The sequence below is a fragment of the Branchiostoma floridae genome, chromosome 17 (genome assembly GCF_000003815.2).
Source record: "Branchiostoma floridae strain S238N-H82 chromosome 17, Bfl_VNyyK, whole genome shotgun sequence".
In the NCBI taxonomy this organism is placed as follows: domain Eukaryota; kingdom Metazoa; phylum Chordata; class Leptocardii; order Amphioxiformes; family Branchiostomatidae; genus Branchiostoma; species Branchiostoma floridae.
This window is the reverse complement of record NC_049995.1, coordinates 8,596,191-8,616,222: the sequence shown is the minus strand read 5'-3', so window position 1 is coordinate 8,616,222 and position 20,032 is coordinate 8,596,191. Positions and strand designations below refer to the sequence as shown.

The following is a 20,032-nucleotide window of genomic DNA, read 5'->3' as shown; positions in this document are numbered from 1 at the left end:
TCTCTGATGATGGTGTCAGATAGACACCGAAACGTTGGAAGTGAGTACTACTTTGGTTGTGTTTGAAGAACTTTACTATATATGTATTTACCATGATGAAACTATTTACGGAAAATCACAGTATGTTTTCATGATGGGAAAAAGTTGACAATGATGTTGCTGCCTTATCGTATGGCGTTAAGGCTCACATAGTTGACAAATAGTGCATCAAACAGGTGATAAAGTAGCCGTTTTATTGATATAGAAAATTCTAATCATTTCTGTGTGTATGTAACGATATATTATTATTTCTAGTACATTCCACAAAGGCTTGAATTGGCATACGATAGATAAACGGTGTAATGAAGAAAAGTGATAAACTAATAATGATGATATTATATAACGAAATAACAATGATAATAACCATGATATAACGACATGTAACATGATATGACACGTTATGTATATAATGAGGGATGATAGATAAGGATAGTTTTGTGCATTAGGCTTTGGTCACATTTCCAAACCGGGGCCCGGCCGGGCAGCTTTCGGGAGCGAAAAGAATGATATAAAATGGATCAGAATACACAAAATTCCAAAAATAAGATTCATGGGCATGATTTGTGTATATTTCAAGGTATACATTGTAATTTTTCGTTTCTTAAAACATCCCGCCGGGCCCCGGTTTTGAAATGTGACCTAAGCCTTAGGGTCAGGTTCGTTATTTTTTTCCTGTTTGTGTGTATCTATAACTTCATGTTGAAAAAAATCAATAAAGAAGGGGAAAAAAATGTTATTTGCTTGTTTATGTTCCAGAAAGTGTCTTTCTGACAGGATGGCTCATATACCCACATTGTACAAGTAGTCAAATATATCCACGATTGTTTATACCGTAGAACCAATAGTGTAAATGACATGCTAGACCCTTTATGTTGATGTATCCATACCTATAGATATCCATATATATGTGTTTAGTTGTACTGTAAGTAGTTGTTATACATGTAGAAGTACGAAAGTCGCTGTACTTTTGTCGTGTCAATAAAGATTGTTGTATACGAGGGCAGTTCAAAAAGTAATGCCACTGGTTTTATAACAGGCTCATGTTTTCATCGAATGAGTTGAAATTTGGCACAAATGTACAACACTGTATCCTCTTGAGTTTGAGATATCTCAATTTGTGGTTCAGATTTTTATGAGCAACTGAGATGATTTTAAGATGACCACACCCTTAAAAGCTTGTCAGGAGATCAGTTCCTCTAGATCTTACAATTTTAAGACTATTGTAGGAGGCTGAAATTTCACCTGTACAATAACAAATGTCTCTAAAGATAACATGCCAAATTTCATGTTTGAACTCTCAATGGTTCATCTTTTACAGCCACTAGAATGGAGCGAGTGGCTATATTACAGTCAGTTTGATTAATAGCCAAATACGTGATTTGTTGAATAAAGGTTTTTGTAGACTGCTTTTCCATTGGCCAAAAGATGCGAAACTTGGCACAATTATTAAATGTTTCAAGATCAAGAAGTGTGTTAAGTTTGATTTTTCTCATTTAGTAAAACAATTCGGTTATGCAAACTTTAAGCAGCCCACCCCTAACCCACTGCTAATTACGACCCTGACGACCTTACTTCACACCAGGAACGAAAAAATAATAAGTGATTGTATTTCAAAGATGAAAATAGGCATGTGGCTTGTAGAGAAATAAAACTTGATACAGGTGCAATTTTAGTTCCTTACAATAGCTACAAGTGATTTAGAGACATTATCAATTGCACGTTAATTGACCCTCTAATTTCTTCCGACGGGATAACAAGGGTGTGGTCATCTTGAACTCAACTCAGTCACTCATAAAAATCTTAACAACAAATTGAGATATGTAAATCTCAAGAGGATATATTCTTGTACCTTTGTGCCAAATTTCAACTCATTCGATAAAAACATGAGCCTGTTATAAAATCAGTGGCATTACTTTTTGAACTGCCCTCGTACAAATTATCCCCATTTGCTTTGTAATTACGTATGACACACATCTGGGATAATTATTGACTTCTCCTAGTGTATGGACACGTGAGATCATGTGGCGCAATCGACAGCGCTTTGGGCTCAGGCCCAAGAGGTCCCGAGTTCGAAACCTGCCTAGTTTATCATCGATCTTGTGCCCTTGGGAAGGGCACTTCTTCACGAAGAAAGAAACAGATAATAATTAGATAACGGTAAGGATCTGCTTCAGAGCAGAACTTACGTAATTACGTATTGTCAATTTGTACGTGCAAGAACAGAAAAGTAACAAAATAAACGAAAGGAAACTTTCTCTGTATTATCATCAGCAGCAACAGCCCTCTATTTTTTTTTCAAAAGTAGGTCAATAATACCTGCATGGAGTGCAAAATATTCACTCCATTTTTCAATTAGCTTATTTTTATCTCTTCCGGTCATCAATTTAAACGACCACGATGCAAGTATCATAATAGCGCATAAAATTGTCTTTCTGGATACGGGTAGCTTTCTCAGAAATGGAATATTGAATATTTAGTACGCACAGACCAAAGCCGTTTTGACGAATTAGAGTACAGACACAAACACAAAAAAAATAATACCTGCATTTTTTCGCCCCCCCCCCCTTCATATGAGATTTCATTACGGCTTACTGTAACGTTTCTACTGTAAAAGTAGAAATTACAATGTACTTTCTACTTGTAATGATAGCTCTTTCGAAAAAGGTTTTTTGATAGCTTTGATGCTATATTACTAAGTAAACGGGGGCTATCAAGCAAATAAAGTTCATGGGAAAAGAACAGGTGATGATAAGGTCAAAGGTCATATTACTAGTCATACCCGGAAGTGACAACGTTCACCTTTGGGGAAAGAGAGTGGCAAAATTTACCAGCCGTTTTAAGAACGAATGGAACACGCGTCAAACGTTCAGTGGAACTGAACTCGAAATGTCATAACGTTCTTCCAATGGAGCATCGTTCAACAGCAATATTCTGACAGAAAAAAAACGCCATAAAGCCTTTGAAAGTTGACCATGGAAACTGAACAGGTAATGTTAACACATCTTATTTACACTACAGAGTAGGGCGTTTTCATTATTTGTTGGGGGTGTTTAAACACACATGCTGTAAAATATCTCTTATATTTCGTGAATGTAACTGTAGTGTCTCTGAGCTGCATTCCCAAGGCTGCGTCGATGAACGTTAGGAATTGTAAACCTCGTAACTTACGCATGACGATACACAACTCAAGCAGCTGGACAAAATTTGGAAACAGTAAGATGTTTCAGAGACAATATCCACTGTCTTTCGTCTGTGTTAATAGTGGCCGTTAATTAATTCCATATATTGTCTTCTTGCTTGAGTAACTGGTTAATATTCCATGTAATACAAATAAAGCTAAACCCCATAGTGTCATTCATTGATCAAAAGCGCCCCCGTAACGTTAGCTACGAAACTACATGCAACTACTTTGCTGGTCAATACAAAAACGACCTGGGAGTTTTGAAAACGGGTGGATGTTATCATAATGTACAGTACTAGTGACTGAAATATTATTAGACTTTGGCTTGAACATGTTGGCTTTGAATTGTAACCAAACTGCCGTTTATCTTGTGCGTGGCTTTTTTTAAGGGGAAAACTCCTTCATCTATGTAGTGCTGTTGGCATCCAAGTGATGCTAGAGATAATAAGTGAAATGTTGAGTTTTTCCTGATACTATATCAGTGTTACTCGCCTTGCTTACGATAGGTCGCTGGTTCGATACGAAGACTTTGAAATGGTAACGTTACAGTTACTACAGCCGGTTCAATCTGGTTAGCGCTGACAGCACATGAGAAAAACTATTCCCAGGGGACTATATATACGAACTGGTTTGGCCCATGTACTGCAGAAACGGAGATGAGCGCCGTCCAATAACCATGTTTGTCACCGCACGAAAAACATAATACATTTGTATATGGAAACGTATCGTCCTGGAAATTTGAATCATTCTCTTTTACTTTTGCCACACGAACAGCAAGGGTTCCCCGAAGTTGTGTGCCTGAATGTCGGCGGTCGTCATTTCACCACGTCCCTGTCCACTCTGCGCAAGCGCGAGGACTCCATGCTGGCCGCCATGTTTAGTGGACGTCATCACGTGGCCACGGACAAGGTCAGAAAGTTTCAGTTCCAAGCAGATGTACAGAACTTCTTTTTGTGGCATTTTGCGCGTACTTTCTAGTGTGCACATTTTTCCGTCTCTTCCTCTGCTTTGAGATTTATAGAAAACTATCTTTAAATTTATTCCTTCTCTAAAAGTCAGTATTGCATTCATATTCTGCAACGCAAATATCGTAGATAAAAAAGAAAATGAGAGAGTCATAAACAAAGTATGTGACCCCAATGCGCTAGTCTGTGCTTACACAATCTCTCGCTGGCTGGGGTTAATGACCCCCTCCCCGAGGCTGGCAATTGTAGGGCCGGTCGCTAGGAGCGCTATTTTAGTCAGGCTACCCAATGCGCCATCTTTAACATTTTCGTTGTGTAAATTGCTTAGGATAGCAACTCTTGTCTTGCTGTGTCCAATCTTTTTCATGATCTCAATAACATGAGATACATTTGTAGAAACACTTACTCATACCAACGATTCTAGTTTATCACGAGTTTCTTTTTTTAAATCGTAGGACGGTCGTTATTTCATCGACAGGGACGGAACAAACTTCGGTCACATCCTCAACTTCCTCCGCTCAGACGACCTCCCTCCTACCGATGTAGCAGCTTCGATCGTCCCGGAGGCTGAATTCTACGGCATTCACAACTTGGTGGAAGAAATCTTCAACAAAATGCCAAACTTGTTCGCCCAACATGTCCTCAAACGAGAAAGGACGAAATATGCGTATGAGTACCCCAAGGTTTTAGACATGATGAGAGAAATAGCGTCAAAAGCGCGACAGAGGATCGAAGAATCGTGCTCCAAACGAGCATTCGCGACTTTCCGGAAGAAGTCGACCTTGACTGAGGTAGTCGTTTTGATTTCAGACCCGAAAAGTGCCGAAATACCGCCCGAAGTCTTGGATAGAAAGAGTCATGACTGCATGGCGGAAAAGGCGTGCGATTTGACGATTTGTATCGATGACGTTGGAACCGCCGACACGTTCCGACACTTCGTTCTCACCGAGTTCACCCGAGTTGAGCACGTCGGACTTCATCGGCAATGTTCGTACAAGGTGTGCTTCGGATCCGAGTGTTTCGACATCGTCTCTCCCAGAAGTCTGTTCGGCCCACGGTGGCTGACTCCGCAGGAACATGGGGAGCAGTGCGCATGCGCGACGAGGGAGATCCGCTGTTGGGCAACTTTGTTGACGTTCAGGTTTAATTGGGACAAATGATAGAGTCCATTCCAAGACACCATGAGGGTTTTTAGGCGATATTTATAATTAGTCTGAATTATTTTGAATAAAAGAATATCTGAGCCACAATAATCAAATTCTTTTCAAAAAATTGACTACAAAAATACTCATTTATTTGAATTCCTTGGAATATATTAGAAACATTTTGAAAGTAACTGTACAAAAATATCTTTATTTAGAATAATTGTGAAACCTCTGTGTGATTATTTCACATTTACAAATATTTACAAATATTTGTAAACTTTGCCAAATGGTAAAATTAGTTTATTGCCCCCATAAAAGTAAGCCCTATTGTTGCATCTGTATATTTTTAGATTTCACTGCTGGGCACTGGTGGATCCTTTGTGGTGGGCCATTGTTGCATGGCACCCAACCATATTTTGCAAGGATGTGTGAATTGCTATCTTCCCAGCCCACTGAACCATTTACAAAAATTGGTAGAAAATGGTAGAAAATGGTAAATAATGGTAGAATGCTGTTATCATTATTTAGCAACCATTAGAAGTAACCAATTCCACACCATGAATATTTCCAAAGTTTTACAGGACCAGGGAAATATTTATAAAGTTGAAACAGTGTTAAAAATATTTCTGAAGTATCAAATGTCCTAGACATATAATTACAAAACTTTAAAATCAATTCTAAACAATGGCAACAAACATCCGCATGGTGTCTTGGAATGGACTCTAACAATACATTCCACTCTAGAATTAAACAATGATTATGCATGGTGATGTTCATCACTGACTAACATACAAATGTCACAAGTATAAAATTCCCATCATTAATCATTAAACGGTTTTGCAATTTTCACATATATTATGCAAATCAGTTCCTAATTAGCATATTTGGTATCTGCTTATGTTCCATCTATCATAATTTTACATGTGTTACATTTATTGGTCCAGTTAATAAAAACAATGGAACCATGCAATTTTAACATTGATTATGCAAATTAAGTCCTCCTTTACATAACATGTATATCATTATGAATATCATTGCCTAAGCTACCCGCATGCCTAAATTGATTTCAATCCGCCATTCCTTTTTGCAGTTATCCTCTTTGGAATGTATTGACAAAAATGCCCCTGCAGTTCCAAAAATAAATGTTAGGGGGCAAAAACTTGCCCCACTTTGTCATGACGCTGAAAGCTATCTACCACTAAAATGTCAAGACCATATCATGTCCGGTTAAAGACATACATTGAAAAAACTGCTATGATAGATTATTGTCATTAATTATGCAAATGCATATTATGCATACTTAGTATTTTATTTTGTACAACATTGTCTAAGGTACCGACATACCAACACACCACATATGAACCAATCCATCCAGCCGTTCTTGAGTTATCCTGTACACACACAGACAGACAGACAGACAAACGCTACTGAAAATATAACCTCCATGACATTTCATGGAGGTAACTAATAGAATGATGCGACTCTGTGTTCACAGAATGCTATGTTCATACTCATAGAATATCAGGCTAGGCTTTCTCGGCAACCACCTGCAAATTTTGTTCCTTTGAAAATCAATAAATACTAACGTTACAGTCGAAAATCCGACGTCGACCTTGCGCAATGTTTTGTTCATTTGAAAATGAAAAACAAATTCAACAAGACTGGCAATAAAAATGTATTATTGCCATGACGATGATTGAGGGTACAACAATACAGCTCAAATCAGAAATGGACTGGAACTTCCCTGTCGCACTATCCCTGGCACAATATACTAGCCCACCTGTAACATAAACCTACAGCCAGCAGAAATGTACTATCCCCGGTACAGCACAATGGTCTGCCAGTGACCTAAACCTACAGCTGAGCACTACAGAAGTATTTCCTGTCTGCCTGTGGCCTATGGCTTGAACAAGCTAGATAGAAAAGAAAATGAAGGAAAAGAAAATGTATCCTTCATAACATAACATAACAACCAAGACAACGTGATATCAACTGTGCAGAGTTCAAGGGCAAATTCCTCCAGGGAGCAAGTGTGACCTAAATTCCACCATTGCATACCAGAGGTACATCTGGAACAGATGGGGGGGGGGGGGCCTTGCATACCCAGCATACTGCATTCCTGTTGAAATGCCTGTGCAATTCCTAGAATTTTTGCAGACTGAATGCAATATATACCACTTGACGACTCCCCTGAGGCGTCGTCAATATGGTTAGGCAGAAGTAATATCTTCAATGTCCGAAAATCAGCATTCAACACATATAAACACCCGCTAAAGGTGTAACATACATTCGCATAATTCCACCAGGTGCCATTATACCGCCACCTCCAAACGTTGTTACAGAGGCCTAATCTCAAGATTGTCTTCAACACGTAAATATCTGAATTGTATTACATTTAGGATATTTAACATTCGGTGTTCAAGACAATCTTGGGAAGACCTCTATACTAACGATTTTTGAGGTGGCGGTATTATGAAGAGTTGAACAATGAAAGCAAGCAACATACTTCCGATGAAATAAAATGCCAGAGCAGAGGAAAACTTTCAAGATTTCGGGTAATCAGGTAAGTTACCTTTGACCTTCGACCCTTCACCACGGAAAGGTCAGTTCCCTACATCAGTTTTTGGTCGGCGTATCATCACATTTTCTTTCCATCGTTATTCTAAAGACAGTTAGACACTTTAGCAATAAGGAAACACCGTAAACCGACAGGTAAGATATTTCTTGATCTTCTGTGCACTCAATATACCAGTTACTGCAGAAAGCAGCGGATTTTTGTTTTGTTTCACTGAAAGAATTTTTAGTCATAGATGTGTATAAATGGAGGGGGGGGGGCACTCAAGCTATGTATGTATTACAACGATGTCGACTGGAAGTTTGATCAAGGCAAGGAGTTTTCTGATGTGTGCGCTTGGCCATTGTTCCAAATAATGGAGGGGGAGATGACTTCAGACTGGATGTATACGTAGCCTACTACGAGTAGTAAGGAATTGAGGGTTTTTGGAAAAAGTAGGCCGGGCAGCCCAGGCTAGTGGGGTGTGTTACCCTCGTTCTGTCCACTTTAGATGATGTTTAGGGAGCCCAGAGGTGACACAATAGCGACTAGGAGACTGGAGTTTGAAACGACGTGACTTGATGTTTAATCTTCTCTCGGCTACCGCCACGACGCATGCGCGTCGGCCCGGACTATCCCATTATCCATAAAGGGGGTTATTTCTACATGGCAACACTCTCCCCTCTTTTAAAGTCGTCTCGGAACAATAACAATAAGAAACTATTAATGAACATATATATATGGTTGTTTAGTACTATGAAAAATAAAGGATATATTCTATTCTATTCTCCTTTGCGTTAGCCTCTTTTTTTTTTTCTTTAGCTTTGGCACCGATAACATCTTTAACCTTGGCACTGATAACATCTTTAACTTTGGCACAGATAGCATCTTCAATAAACTGGCTTCACTGCTACTAACAGAAGCTCCAACGTACTGACTGTTTTAGAACAGTTAACACAACATTAGGCCTGGTCTGAATTCTGAGCTGGAAGTCCTGCAGAGTCCACACAACTGGAATCCATCAGTCTCTTTGTTATCTATAAATAACCAACATACATGTCTCTCAAATATGGAATGATTTTCCACAATAACCTTGCATTTACTGTCCACAATATAATTGTCCCATGAGACTCTTCTCATTCAGCGGGTAATCCACAGGCACAGCGGCACTGGTACAGCGGGTAATCCACAGGAATAGTAATATCCACAATAATAATCCATAGCAGTTCACAGTCCACACGAATAACAGGTACTCCATCCCCTTAGCTGGGCGCGTACATACGAATTATCGGTATTAACTGTCCACAGTGAAGGCACGACTGATATAATTGCCCAGGATGCCCTGCTCCCGCGTTCCACATGTTCAGTGGCCATGGTGTCCCCACATTCCACTCTGCTGCATTTACTGTGTTCACCGTTGGTACTCTCAAGTAGCCCGGTTGGCCACCTACATCATACGTGAGAGTCCGTGGTGGTCTCCTATTTCGTCTTGGTCTGTTCTCTTCTACTTCTGCTGGGTCTGGAACATCCTCAGCACCCTGGGACACACAGGGCTGGTCCTCAGACTCTACTTCAACATCAGTTTCTTCATCCCTTTCACTACCTGTACTTCCTCTCTGGTCTTCTTGTTCAGCTCCAATTTCGACTCTGTTGTCTGCAAGTTCTTCTTCCTCATTATCACTCCTCTTGTCCTCTCTTTGAGGTGTTTTCTCTTTGCTTTGTTTGTCCACTGGAACCTCTAGAGGCAGTCCGTCACACAGTAGTAGCATATTTCTATGCAACACTCTTGACCTTCCTTCTCTGCATTCTGGGCGTACCTCATACACTGGAATATCTTTCCCCTTCTGCTTCACAATGATGTGGACTTTGTCCTCCCAGTGGGAGCGCAACTTGCCCGGTCCTCCTCTGTCCGTCATATTTCGAACAAGCACCCGGTCACCACTGGACAGACTGAGACCGTGCACCTTTCTGTCGTACTGCTTCTTCCCTTTTGCACCTGTTTTCCTGGCATGCTGACTCGCAATCCTGTAGGCCTCCTGCATGCCACGTTTCCATTTCTTGGCATACTCAGGATATGATTGAACCTCATTCTCCTTGTCTTCAATCCCGAACATAAGGTCCACTGGCAGGCGGGGGTGATGTCCATACAACAGAAAGTGAGGCGAATACCCAGTGCTCTCATGTCGGGTGCAGTTGTACGCATGAACCACTTTGTTTATACACGCGTTACTATCTGTTTTCGGAGATTCTGGGAGAGCACTGGGTATTCGCCTCACTTTCTGTTGTATGGACATCACCCCCGCCTGCCAGTGGACCTTATGTTCGGGATTGAAGACAAGGAGAATGAGGTTCAATCATATCCTGAGTATGCCAAGAAATGGAAACGTGGCATGCAGGAGGCCTACAGGATTGCGAGTCAGCATGCCAGGAAAACAGGTGCAAAAGGGAAGAAGCAGTACGACAGAAAGGTGCACGGTCTCAGTCTGTCCAGTGGTGACCGGGTCCTTGTTCGAAATATGACGGACAGAGGAGGACCGGGCAAGTTGCGCTCCCACTGGGAGGACAAAGTCCACATCATTGTGAAGCAGAAGGGGAAAGATATTCCAGTGTATGAGGTACGCCCAGAATGCAGAGAAGGAAGGTCAAGAGTGTTGCATAGAAATATGCTACTACTGTGTGACGGACTGCCTCTAGAGGTTCCAGTGGACAAACAAAGCAAAGAGAAAACACCTCAAAGAGAGGACAAGAGGAGTGATAATGAGGAAGAAGAACTTGCAGACAACAGAGTCGAAATTGGAGCTGAACAAGAAGACCAGAGAGGAAGTACAGGTAGTGAAAGGGATGAAGAAACTGATGTTGAAGTAGAGTCTGAGGACCAGCCCTGTGTGTCCCAGGGTGCTGAGGATGTTCCAGACCCAGCAGAAGTAGAAGAGAACAGACCAAGACGAAATAGGAGACCACCACGGACTCTCACGTATGATGTAGGTGGCCAACCGGGCTACTTGAGAGTACCAACGGTGAACACAGTAAATGCAGCAGAGTGGAATGTGGGGACACCATGGCCACTGAACATGTGGAACGCGGGAGCAGGGCATCCTGGGCAATTATATCAGTCGTGCCTTCACTGTGGACCATGGTGTCATCCATATACGGTTCGCATATTTCATGGCTCAAGCCCTCGAGTACTTCTTCCATGTGCCGTTGGAATGCTGGAGGCGCGTTCTTTAATCCCATGGGGACGCGAACCCACTCATAGAGTCCGTATGGCGTTACAAATGCTGTGTATTTCCTACTTTCTTCCTCCATGTACCCCTGATGGTACGCCTTCCCTAGATCCAGTACAGAGAACCATGTGTTTCCCTTCAACCTGTTGAGCACATCTTGAATCCTCGGGAGGGGCTGGCGATCTGGCACTGTTTTCTCGTTCAGTGCCCGGTAATCAATACATAGTCTCAATCCTCCATCCTTCTTCCTTACGCACACCATTGGTGATGAATATGGTGATTTGGATTTCGTGATCCATTCTTGGTTAATCAAATCTTCGATATATTCCTTAACCTCCTTGTACAGTGGGGTGGGAATTGACACGTAATTCTTCTGAACTGGTTCTTTATCAGTCAGGTTGATGTTTAACTTGAGCCCCTCCATGCTGCCAATGTCCTGGTCATCCCTCGAAAAGGCCTGACACTCTTCCCTCAGCATCTGTCTAACGATCTCTTCTTGATCCTCTTCTAAGTGGGAGAGGTCTACCGGTGGATCCCACAATTCCTCCAGCTCATTACTCGCCTTCCTCACTGTGTTCACTTGAACTGGCTCTGACTGCGGAGATTTTTCAGACTCGGAATCTTCAGACACTCTCTTCAGCTCAATGGGAACTGCTGACCTAATCGTCTCAACTCGACCCAGAACCGTTTTCGCTGGGAGGTGAATGTCGTACCTGCTAGTGTTGGTCACTGGTACTTTGACCATTCCAGATGGGCTGACTGATGTAAGGACAGGTCCCACTTCTAAACCTGTGGGCCAATTTCCCACTTCATCTGGTTCGAACAGGACCAGCTGCTTCTCTTCCACAGAACCCTTGGGGATTTTGCACCTCACCTGGACTGTAGCCCCCTGAGATAGTCTCACTCTCTTACGACCCACCCGTATGCTTACTGGAGTCACATTACTGAAATCTTCAATCATGTTCACGAGGGCAGCTGCCTTCTGTGGTGGGACGGGCATCACTTTGGTAAGCAATGTTGGACAGTCATCCTTACAGCACTTCTGAATCTCTTCAATCACATTGTACCCTATAATCGGTTGTACTTGGGTATTGTCGGACGTCGTCAGAAATGGTACAATCAGTTCAGGTGACTGGTCTTCACTTAATCTGAACCTAACTTCAACCCAGCCACTGTAAGGAATCAGAGTGCCATTGGCCGCTTGTAAACTAAAACTCGTCGAGTCCTCCAGGATCTCTATCACTTGTCGAACCTCAACTCCAGGTAAGTGTTCCTCCCTCCACCTGTCTGACATGATGCTTACCTGGGCCCCCGTATCCCACAGAGCCATAACTGGTTTATTGTCCATGAGGCATGCTACTTGACACTTATTTCCAATCAGTTTGGTGATCTTCGTTCGTTGAGTTGGAGTTAGATGTGAAGCCGACATGGCGTTGATGTGAACTTGCTGATTATTTCTCGTTGGTGTTCCTGTTGGCTGTTGATTATTGTCACTGTCGGTGTTGGTTGTTGTTTCTTCCTTTCGTTGTTGACGGGGTTGTTTGTGGGACTGTCTTGAGCTGTTTAGGACGACCCCTCGTCCCTTGGGGGTGTCCTCGCGGCGTTTCCCTGTTTCCAGCACCGTCTGGCAATATGGTTGCTTCCGCCGCAGCGGAAGCAGTGCCCACACCACTCTGCCTCATTCTGGATACACCTGTCACACCGCCGCCTGGAGGTTGCTGATGTTGTGACAACCCGCACATTGGCTGTACCAGACAACACCTGGTCCGTTCGGGGTGGGTTGCGCGGGCGTGCCCCTTCAAACAGACCACGGCCATGTGCAATCAGGTACTGCTCGCTCATCTTCCCTAACTCCTCCAGAGACTTCGGTTTCCTCTCCCGCAGGTGGACTGACAAATCCACAGGGCACAGATCCAGGAATTGTTCCTGGATGATCAAGTCACAAATTCCTTCATATGTCTTGGGGGTATCGGACAGCTCGATCCACCTGTTCAGGTAACTGCTAAGACGTACAATGTACTGGTCCGGCCCTTCCCCCTCCTGAGGAACTTCAGACCTGAACTTCTTCTTGAACCCGTCTTCTGTAAGTTCATATCTCTTAAGAATGGCATCCTTCACTTTCTTGTAATCTTTTGCATCATCATCCGATAGCCTGCTATAAACTTCCAGTGCCCTCCCCGTGAGTAGGGCGCTCAGTAGGGACGCCCACGTGTTTTCCGCCCAGTGGTTAGCACGTGCAAATCTCTCAAACCTCAAGAGGTACTCGTCTATTCCTTCGCCTTCTGTGAAGCTTGGTAATCTTGGCGTCTTCGCCTTGACCTCCTCCGCATTTTGCTTTTGTACCGCCTTAATTTCAGCCTGTTTCAGCTTTAGGGCCTCTAGCTCCAACTCATGCTTCCTCTGAGCATCTCTTTCCCTTGCCCTCTCATCCCTCTCAATGGCCTGTTGTTTTTCGACATACTCGAGGATACTCGGCCCTTCTAGGCCCATTTTCGTGGCCTGCTCTATGAGCGTGTCCGTCATGGTTGGTTCACGTCAAGGATCTACCCGCTACACAAAAAGTACAACACTCCTGAACTTAGTTTCTCCGATAAAGAACTGCCGCCCTCCCCCTCTACAACCGCAGCGCCATCTTGTTGACCTCTGAACTATTTGTTTACAACAAATTGACCTCTCTGACCTGTGGTCACGTGTCTTCTTTGGCGCGAATCCTTTTCTGTCACAACGTCTGGCTCCAGTGGCGGTCAAACTTCTCCTGTCGTGATCATCCGATCGGCTCCCTTTCCTCTAAGTTTTACAATCTCGGTAGAACCTCCATTTTGTTACCCTCGTTCTGTCCACTTTAGATGATGTTTAGGGAGCCCAGAGGTGACACAATAGCGACTAGGAGACTGGAGTTTGAAACGACGTGACTTGATGTTTAATCTTCTCTCGGCTACCGCCACGACGCATGCGCGTCGGCCCGGACTATCCCATTATCCATAAAGGGGGTTATTTCTACATGGCAACAGGTGCACATACAGAATACATTGTGTTGTATACTATATGTAATGCTACTGTATCACTTATGTGGGAATGTTTCTTATCTTTCAATTTTTGATAATTTCTTGTTCTTAGCAATGGACGAGAGAAACAGCGAGATTGTGGTGGAAGAGTTGAAAACTGTTCGCCCAGGGAACGAGACGCATGTCAGTGAGAAGTTAGACACGGAAAGGCAGCAGGGCAAGGAAGAGGGCTTTCCATGTGAGGAAAAAAGCGCAGTAAATTCTGACCATACCTCCACAAAGGGTTGTACAGAGCAGGGTTATACAGCGCTACCAGTAAAACGTACTGTGGACGATCGCTTCATATGTACGGAGTGTGACTATAGGGCAGCATCAAAGGGGAGTCTAGTAATACACACAAGGAAACATACAGGCGAGAAACCCTTTGCTTGTACAGATTGCAATTATAGGGCAGCCTCTAAGGTTGCTTTATCACAGCATATAAGAATACATACAGGTGAGAAACCCTATAAATGTGACCAGTGCGAATATTCCTCTGCACGGAAAGGTGATTTAGACAAACACATGGCTAAACACACCGGAGAAAAACCGTACATGTGTGGAGAGTGCGGGTACAAGACTGCGAGCAGATCTCGGCTTAACGAACATGCTAGAATCCATACAGGTGTGAAACCCTATAAATGTGACCAGTGTGGTGGTTCTTTTGCACGGAAGAGTGTTTTAGACCAGCACATGCTACTACACACTGGGGACAAACCCTACATGTGTGGAGAATGTGGGTACAGGACAGCTCGTAAGGCCAACCTAACCCAGCATATGACAAAACATACCGGTGTCAAACCCTTCAAGTGTGACCAGTGTGACTATTCTGCTGCACAGAAAAGCGACTTAGACCAACACATGACAAGGCACACCGGGGACAAACCCTACATGTGTGAAAAATGCGGATACAGGACGGCAACCAGGTCTAGTCTATCCGTACATAAGAGGACCCATACAGGTGTAAAACCTTATAAATGTGACCAGTGTGACTATTCTGCTGCACAGAAAAGCGGCTTAGACCAGCACATGCTACTACACACAGGAGAAAAACCCTACATGTGTGAAAAATGTGGATACAGAACGGCTTATAGGACCAGTCTATCCCAACATATGAGTAAGCACACAGATGCGAAACCCTTCAAGTGTGACCAGTGTGACTATTCCGCTGCACGGAAAGGAACGTTAGACCGACACATGCGACAACACACTGGAGAGAAATGCTACGTGTGTGAAGACTGTGGGTACAGGACGGCATTAAGGTTTTATCTAACCGTACATATGAGAACACATACAGGTGACAAACCTTTCAAGTGTGACCAGTGCGACTATGCTTCTGCACAGAAAGGCGACGTAAAGCGACACAAGGCTACGCACACTGGAGTAAAACAGCACCTGTGTAGAGAATGTGGGTTCAGGACGGCTGATAAGTCCAGCCTATCCCGACATATCAAGAGAAAACATGGTCTGCCTAAACACCTCAAAGAACCTCAAACCACCTAAAATGTCCTCAAATGACTCTAATGTGTAGTATACATGGGTCAACAACCATGTATGGTGCTCTGGATACATTGTTTATGCATTTATGAATAAAGAAATGCAGCAAGAACTTCTTTAGTATTTATCAGTTATTTTGCGTTTATCAGCTGGTTTCAAGATGACTGATCGAAGCAATTTCAGTAAAAAGTGCAGTATACCTGTAAATATTATTTCTGTAATAACAAATTTATACTAATATCCGTAGCTGAAAATGTTAGTCTACAAGTAGCCCAATGTTAAGATAAGTCACATCTTATTTGACTGTATACTTTCTCAATTTTTGTTACATTATATTGATAAGCTGTTAGGTTATATTGACATTATGTATTAGTATTAATTTACTTCATTAGTATTATTTTAGATTTACATCTAATACAAAATTAAACCAACTGTTCCTTCGATTTAACTTACAGGGCAACAGGGTTGTTTGAGATCCCCTCTTGTGCTGTTATGCATACCATCTATATGCATATATGACCTCCTTCGGTCAATATTAACCATGGTAAAATCCTAATTGATATCAGCCCTACAGTGTTGGCTGTGGCTAAACAGTCCTATACGAGAATGCCTGCCTCTGCCATACAGGGAGTAGACATAGCATTGATCCCATGTATTGCAAATTGAGGTGAAATAAAAACAGTCGTGCTAACTCTGAAAATGTTTTTTCCCTTTATTTCAAGAGAAACAGTTTAGAAGTATATTGAAAGAACAATAAGTAGAGGGGTGAAACTATATTTACGACAAATAAGTCTGCTGAACGGATGTAATAAGGACTCCGAGGTAGTAATACATTTATTTTGGAACAGTTGGATGGCACCTCCCAACCTCCATTGCTTTTGTTTTGCAATGTTGGGTCGCTAGACGGCGCTCTTGCCTAATGTGAGGCAAAATTTCCTTGGGTATGATGGAACAGGTGCCGAAGTGCTTGCCTGTGTGGGCCCTGATAAGTCAGGGTTCCGAGGTAGCAAACAGTGGGTGTCCATGGATGATATATCACCCTTATCAGTCTATGTAGGGCTATTTGGGACAAAATGTACTTTTTATCAATGTTTATTGCACCTAGTTGCCCAGATCTTGATTAGACCTAGGAAAATGTTGTGTTTACCTTATCTACTCTATGAAAACCTAGACTTTTTTGGTCGGCCGCTAACAAAGGCATAAAATTTTCAATCTGTTGACATCTAGGTGACGGAATTAAAACACTTACAATATTTCACTCTCTGTTAACAATTCAATGCTATGCTTTCAACAGTTGATGTAAGAATGTCACCACCAAAAGGTTTGAATGTGCAGGTCTCCAGACGGGTAGCAGAAGCGAACATAGGAGCGAAACACAATTAACTCGGATCATGGTTACCCAGGCTAGAATATTACCCGTTTCAGCTTAACATTGTTAAACTATTGGACCAGTTCGGCCGATATTTAAAAAGAAATAAAAGAATCTCTACCTTGCTAGGACCATCATTTGGTGAACAGATCGGTTTATTGATCAGTGTACAGTTGTACGGTACCGTAAACATATGACGACTTGTTGTACGTCAGATGATAACACCAACGTTTTGAAAACCCAGTTATATTTTGACAGTTCCCTAGAAAAGACGTCTGGTGTTTCTTTGGAAGGTAAGTCTACCATATCCTCCTGTTGTCAAGATATAGAAGAAGTTTAGTCATATGATAGACAAACAAGGAAAATCTGTCCAGAAATAAACAGATGATAGCTGTCAATGTCGCCTTGGTGTAGTATAATTTCTGTTGGGTATTTTGCAAAAGTACGAAAGATTTTTTGGCTAATTGCCGGGTTATGTATGGCTGTGTATGGATCTGATTCTGAGGGTTGAACCCGAGGGTCTCTCAGTTAATTAGGCCAACGTTACATTTCCAAACCGGGGCCCGGCCGGGCTGTTTGTGGAAACGATAAAAATAGAGATGTATACGTAAACATATGCACAAAAAATGCCCACGACTGTTCTCTTTTCGTCTTGTGTAGTTTGGTGTCTTTTGTTTTGTATCATACTTGTGGTTCCCGAAAGCTGCCCAGCCTAAGGACAGTGTCACATTTCCTACCCGGGGCCCGGTCGGGCTGTTTGCGGAAACGAAAAATTAATTAAGGTTTATTCCAATAGATATGCACAAGGCATGTTTTTGAATTATTTTTGGCCCGTTTTGTGTTTTTGTTGTCTTTTGTATCGTACTTTTCGTTGTCCCAAACTGTCCGGTCGTACCCCTTTGTGGAAATTTGACATAAGCCTTACAAACCAGGGGCGCACTCGGATGTGAGGTTGCTACCAGTTGAGCTACAGAGACATCACCATAATGTGAATTTTCAGTCAGCCATCATACTCAGAACTACTACCCATGAACATCGGCAAATGGGAATATTTCAAATGTGGTGCAGTCTGCCCCCCTCCCCAGCCCGTTTTTAGACACCAGCATTGCTGCACAGTCAGACAATCATAACGCCCAGCACGTATTACCAGGCTGTAAGATCCGGGATGCGTCGGCAGTTTATCCGGGGTTTTGATCTCTTTTCTGTGTACAAAACACCTCTGCGTATACAGATCTCTAGCGTCTGACACGGAAAGTATTCTCTCAACAGAAAATCCCAATAAGGTTTGCACTAGTAAAGAAACGACAACAACATTTATATAATACACGTCTTCGTATAAAATTCTTCTCATCAAACAGCATAAACAGTGATTTCTTTTCATATGCAGGTGCTCAAAAAATCGCAACCTTTTCTGACAGTCCGAATGACTATCAGGGAGAAGTGAATGATATATTTTGTGAGAGAGCGATACGAGAATATGAGCCTCACATAATAATAATAATAATATGTTTTATTGCAAAGTCATGCCCATTAGACTAATTGCAAGAGAAGAAAGACTAAATACATATATATGAAATGAATGAATGTGGTCTAAGAACATGTAGATAAACTATTTCCATCATCTTTAAGGAAAGATCGAGAAGCGCAAGAGATGATCTTCCATGTGGGCCCGGGCCAGAGTCTTGTCCTGGTGCTGTTCTTGTCCCTCGGTGTGACCGCTGGACCAGTGGGAAGTTTCGATGAAGAATTGGCACAAGCATTCCAGGACATTGTGGAATCTACCGGGGGAGCGAGCGACGAAGGCGGGGGTCTACAACGCTCCCACCTCTCTGTTCTTTTCCATGACATCTCAACACTCTTCAAGAATGTGGCCAATATCCTCCGGACGGACCGCGCACCTTCGGGGGATGAGACGGGCGAAGGAGAAGACGACACGGAAGAAATCGGTGAGAGGCAGGAGGAGGGACTAGAAGAAGACGGAGAACATGAAGGTGAGGAGATAGAGCAGGAAGAGGAACAGGGAGAAGATGGAGAACAAGAAGATGAGGAGATAGAGTGGGAAGACACCGACGATGAAGATGTAGAACTGGAAGAAGACGTAGAGCAAGAAGAGGCGGAGATAGAACGGCAAGAAGAAGATGTAGAACTTGAAGAAAAGGGAGAACAAGTAGAGGAAGAGGTACAGTGGGAAGACAACGACGCTGAAGATGTAGAACTTGGGGAAGATGGAGAACAAGAAGAGGAGGAGGTAGAGCGGGAAGACAAAGACGCCGAATATGTAGAACTGGCAGAAGACGTAGAACAAGAAGAGGAAGTGGTACAATGGGAGGACAAAGACGTTGAAGATGTAGCACTGGGAAATGTAGAAGAAGACGGACCTGATGAAGAACCCGACAATGCAGGACAATTTTTTGACGAATGGACGAGGCGAAATTTCTGGCTTAATCGGCCACGCCCCCACGCTACCCCCCAAGATGTTATAGAGGCAAGTCGACAACGAGAACAGGAAGGACAGCAGAGAGAACAGCAAACGTTAAAAGAACGAGAGCGAGAACAGCAAATGTTAGAAGAACAACAGCAAGAACATCAAATGTTAGAAGAACGACAACACGAACAGCAAATGCTAGAAGAACCAGAACACGAACAGCAAATTTTGGACGAACTAGAACCACAGCATGAACAGCAAATACTCGATGAAGATAACAGGCTGTCATCTGGTGGAATCGACCAATCAACAGCCAACGATAAGGCGACGGTTGGCGAAATCGCAGCTACCAACGTCATTCAGCCATTTGAAGGTTCCGACGGAAATCAAGATCATCAGCCCGATGAAGAACCTGACAATGCAGAACAGGAGGCTGGGCAAGGGGGAATAGCGGTCAACCAGGACCAGGGGCAGGGTGGACAGATTTTTGACGAATGGACGAGGCGAAATTTCTGGGCTTAATAGGCCACACCCCCATATAATCCCCCAAGATGTTATAAAAGAACGTGAAGAACAAGAGAGAGAACAA

At 42.8% G+C, this 20,032-nt stretch overlaps 4 protein-coding genes across 4 annotated transcripts in view; 3 read left to right on the top strand and 1 right to left on the bottom strand.

The window, feature by feature from the left end:
* Positions 1 to 2,806: 2,806 nt before the first annotated feature.
* Positions 2,807 to 6,310, top strand: LOC118405107 (BTB/POZ domain-containing protein KCTD7-like). The gene is made up of 4 exons (XM_035804511.1): positions 2,807 to 3,026; positions 3,995 to 4,129; positions 4,641 to 5,345; positions 6,054 to 6,310. Exons 1-3 carry the CDS (start codon positions 3,012 to 3,014, stop codon positions 5,343 to 5,345), a joined length of 855 nt encoding a protein of 284 aa, XP_035660404.1. The 5' UTR covers positions 2,807 to 3,011; the 3' UTR covers positions 6,054 to 6,310.
* Positions 6,311 to 7,782: 1,472 nt separating this feature from the next.
* Positions 7,783 to 16,349, top strand: LOC118404606 (zinc finger protein OZF-like). Its single transcript, XM_035803817.1, has 2 exons — positions 7,783 to 8,042; positions 14,226 to 16,349. Exon 2 carries the CDS (start codon positions 14,228 to 14,230, stop codon positions 15,653 to 15,655), a length of 1,428 nt encoding a protein of 475 aa, XP_035659710.1. The 5' UTR covers positions 7,783 to 8,042; positions 14,226 to 14,227; the 3' UTR covers positions 15,656 to 16,349.
* LOC118405035 lies at positions 12,672 to 13,631 on the bottom strand. Its single transcript, XM_035804434.1, has one exon. The coding sequence runs from the start codon at positions 13,629 to 13,631 to the stop codon at positions 12,672 to 12,674; it is 960 nt and encodes a 319-aa protein (XP_035660327.1).
* Positions 16,350 to 17,221: 872 nt separating the features above from the next.
* The window catches only part of LOC118405034 (probable serine/threonine-protein kinase kinX), a 4,136-nt gene continuing 1,325 nt past the window's right edge, over positions 17,222 to 20,032 (top strand). The window contains exons 1-2 of the mRNA XM_035804433.1: positions 17,222 to 17,311; positions 18,648 to 19,959. Of these exons, the coding sequence (XP_035660326.1) occupies positions 18,670 to 19,959 (1,290 nt within the window). The 5' untranslated portion in view covers positions 17,222 to 17,311; positions 18,648 to 18,669. The remainder of the gene's footprint in view (positions 17,312 to 18,647; positions 19,960 to 20,032) is intronic.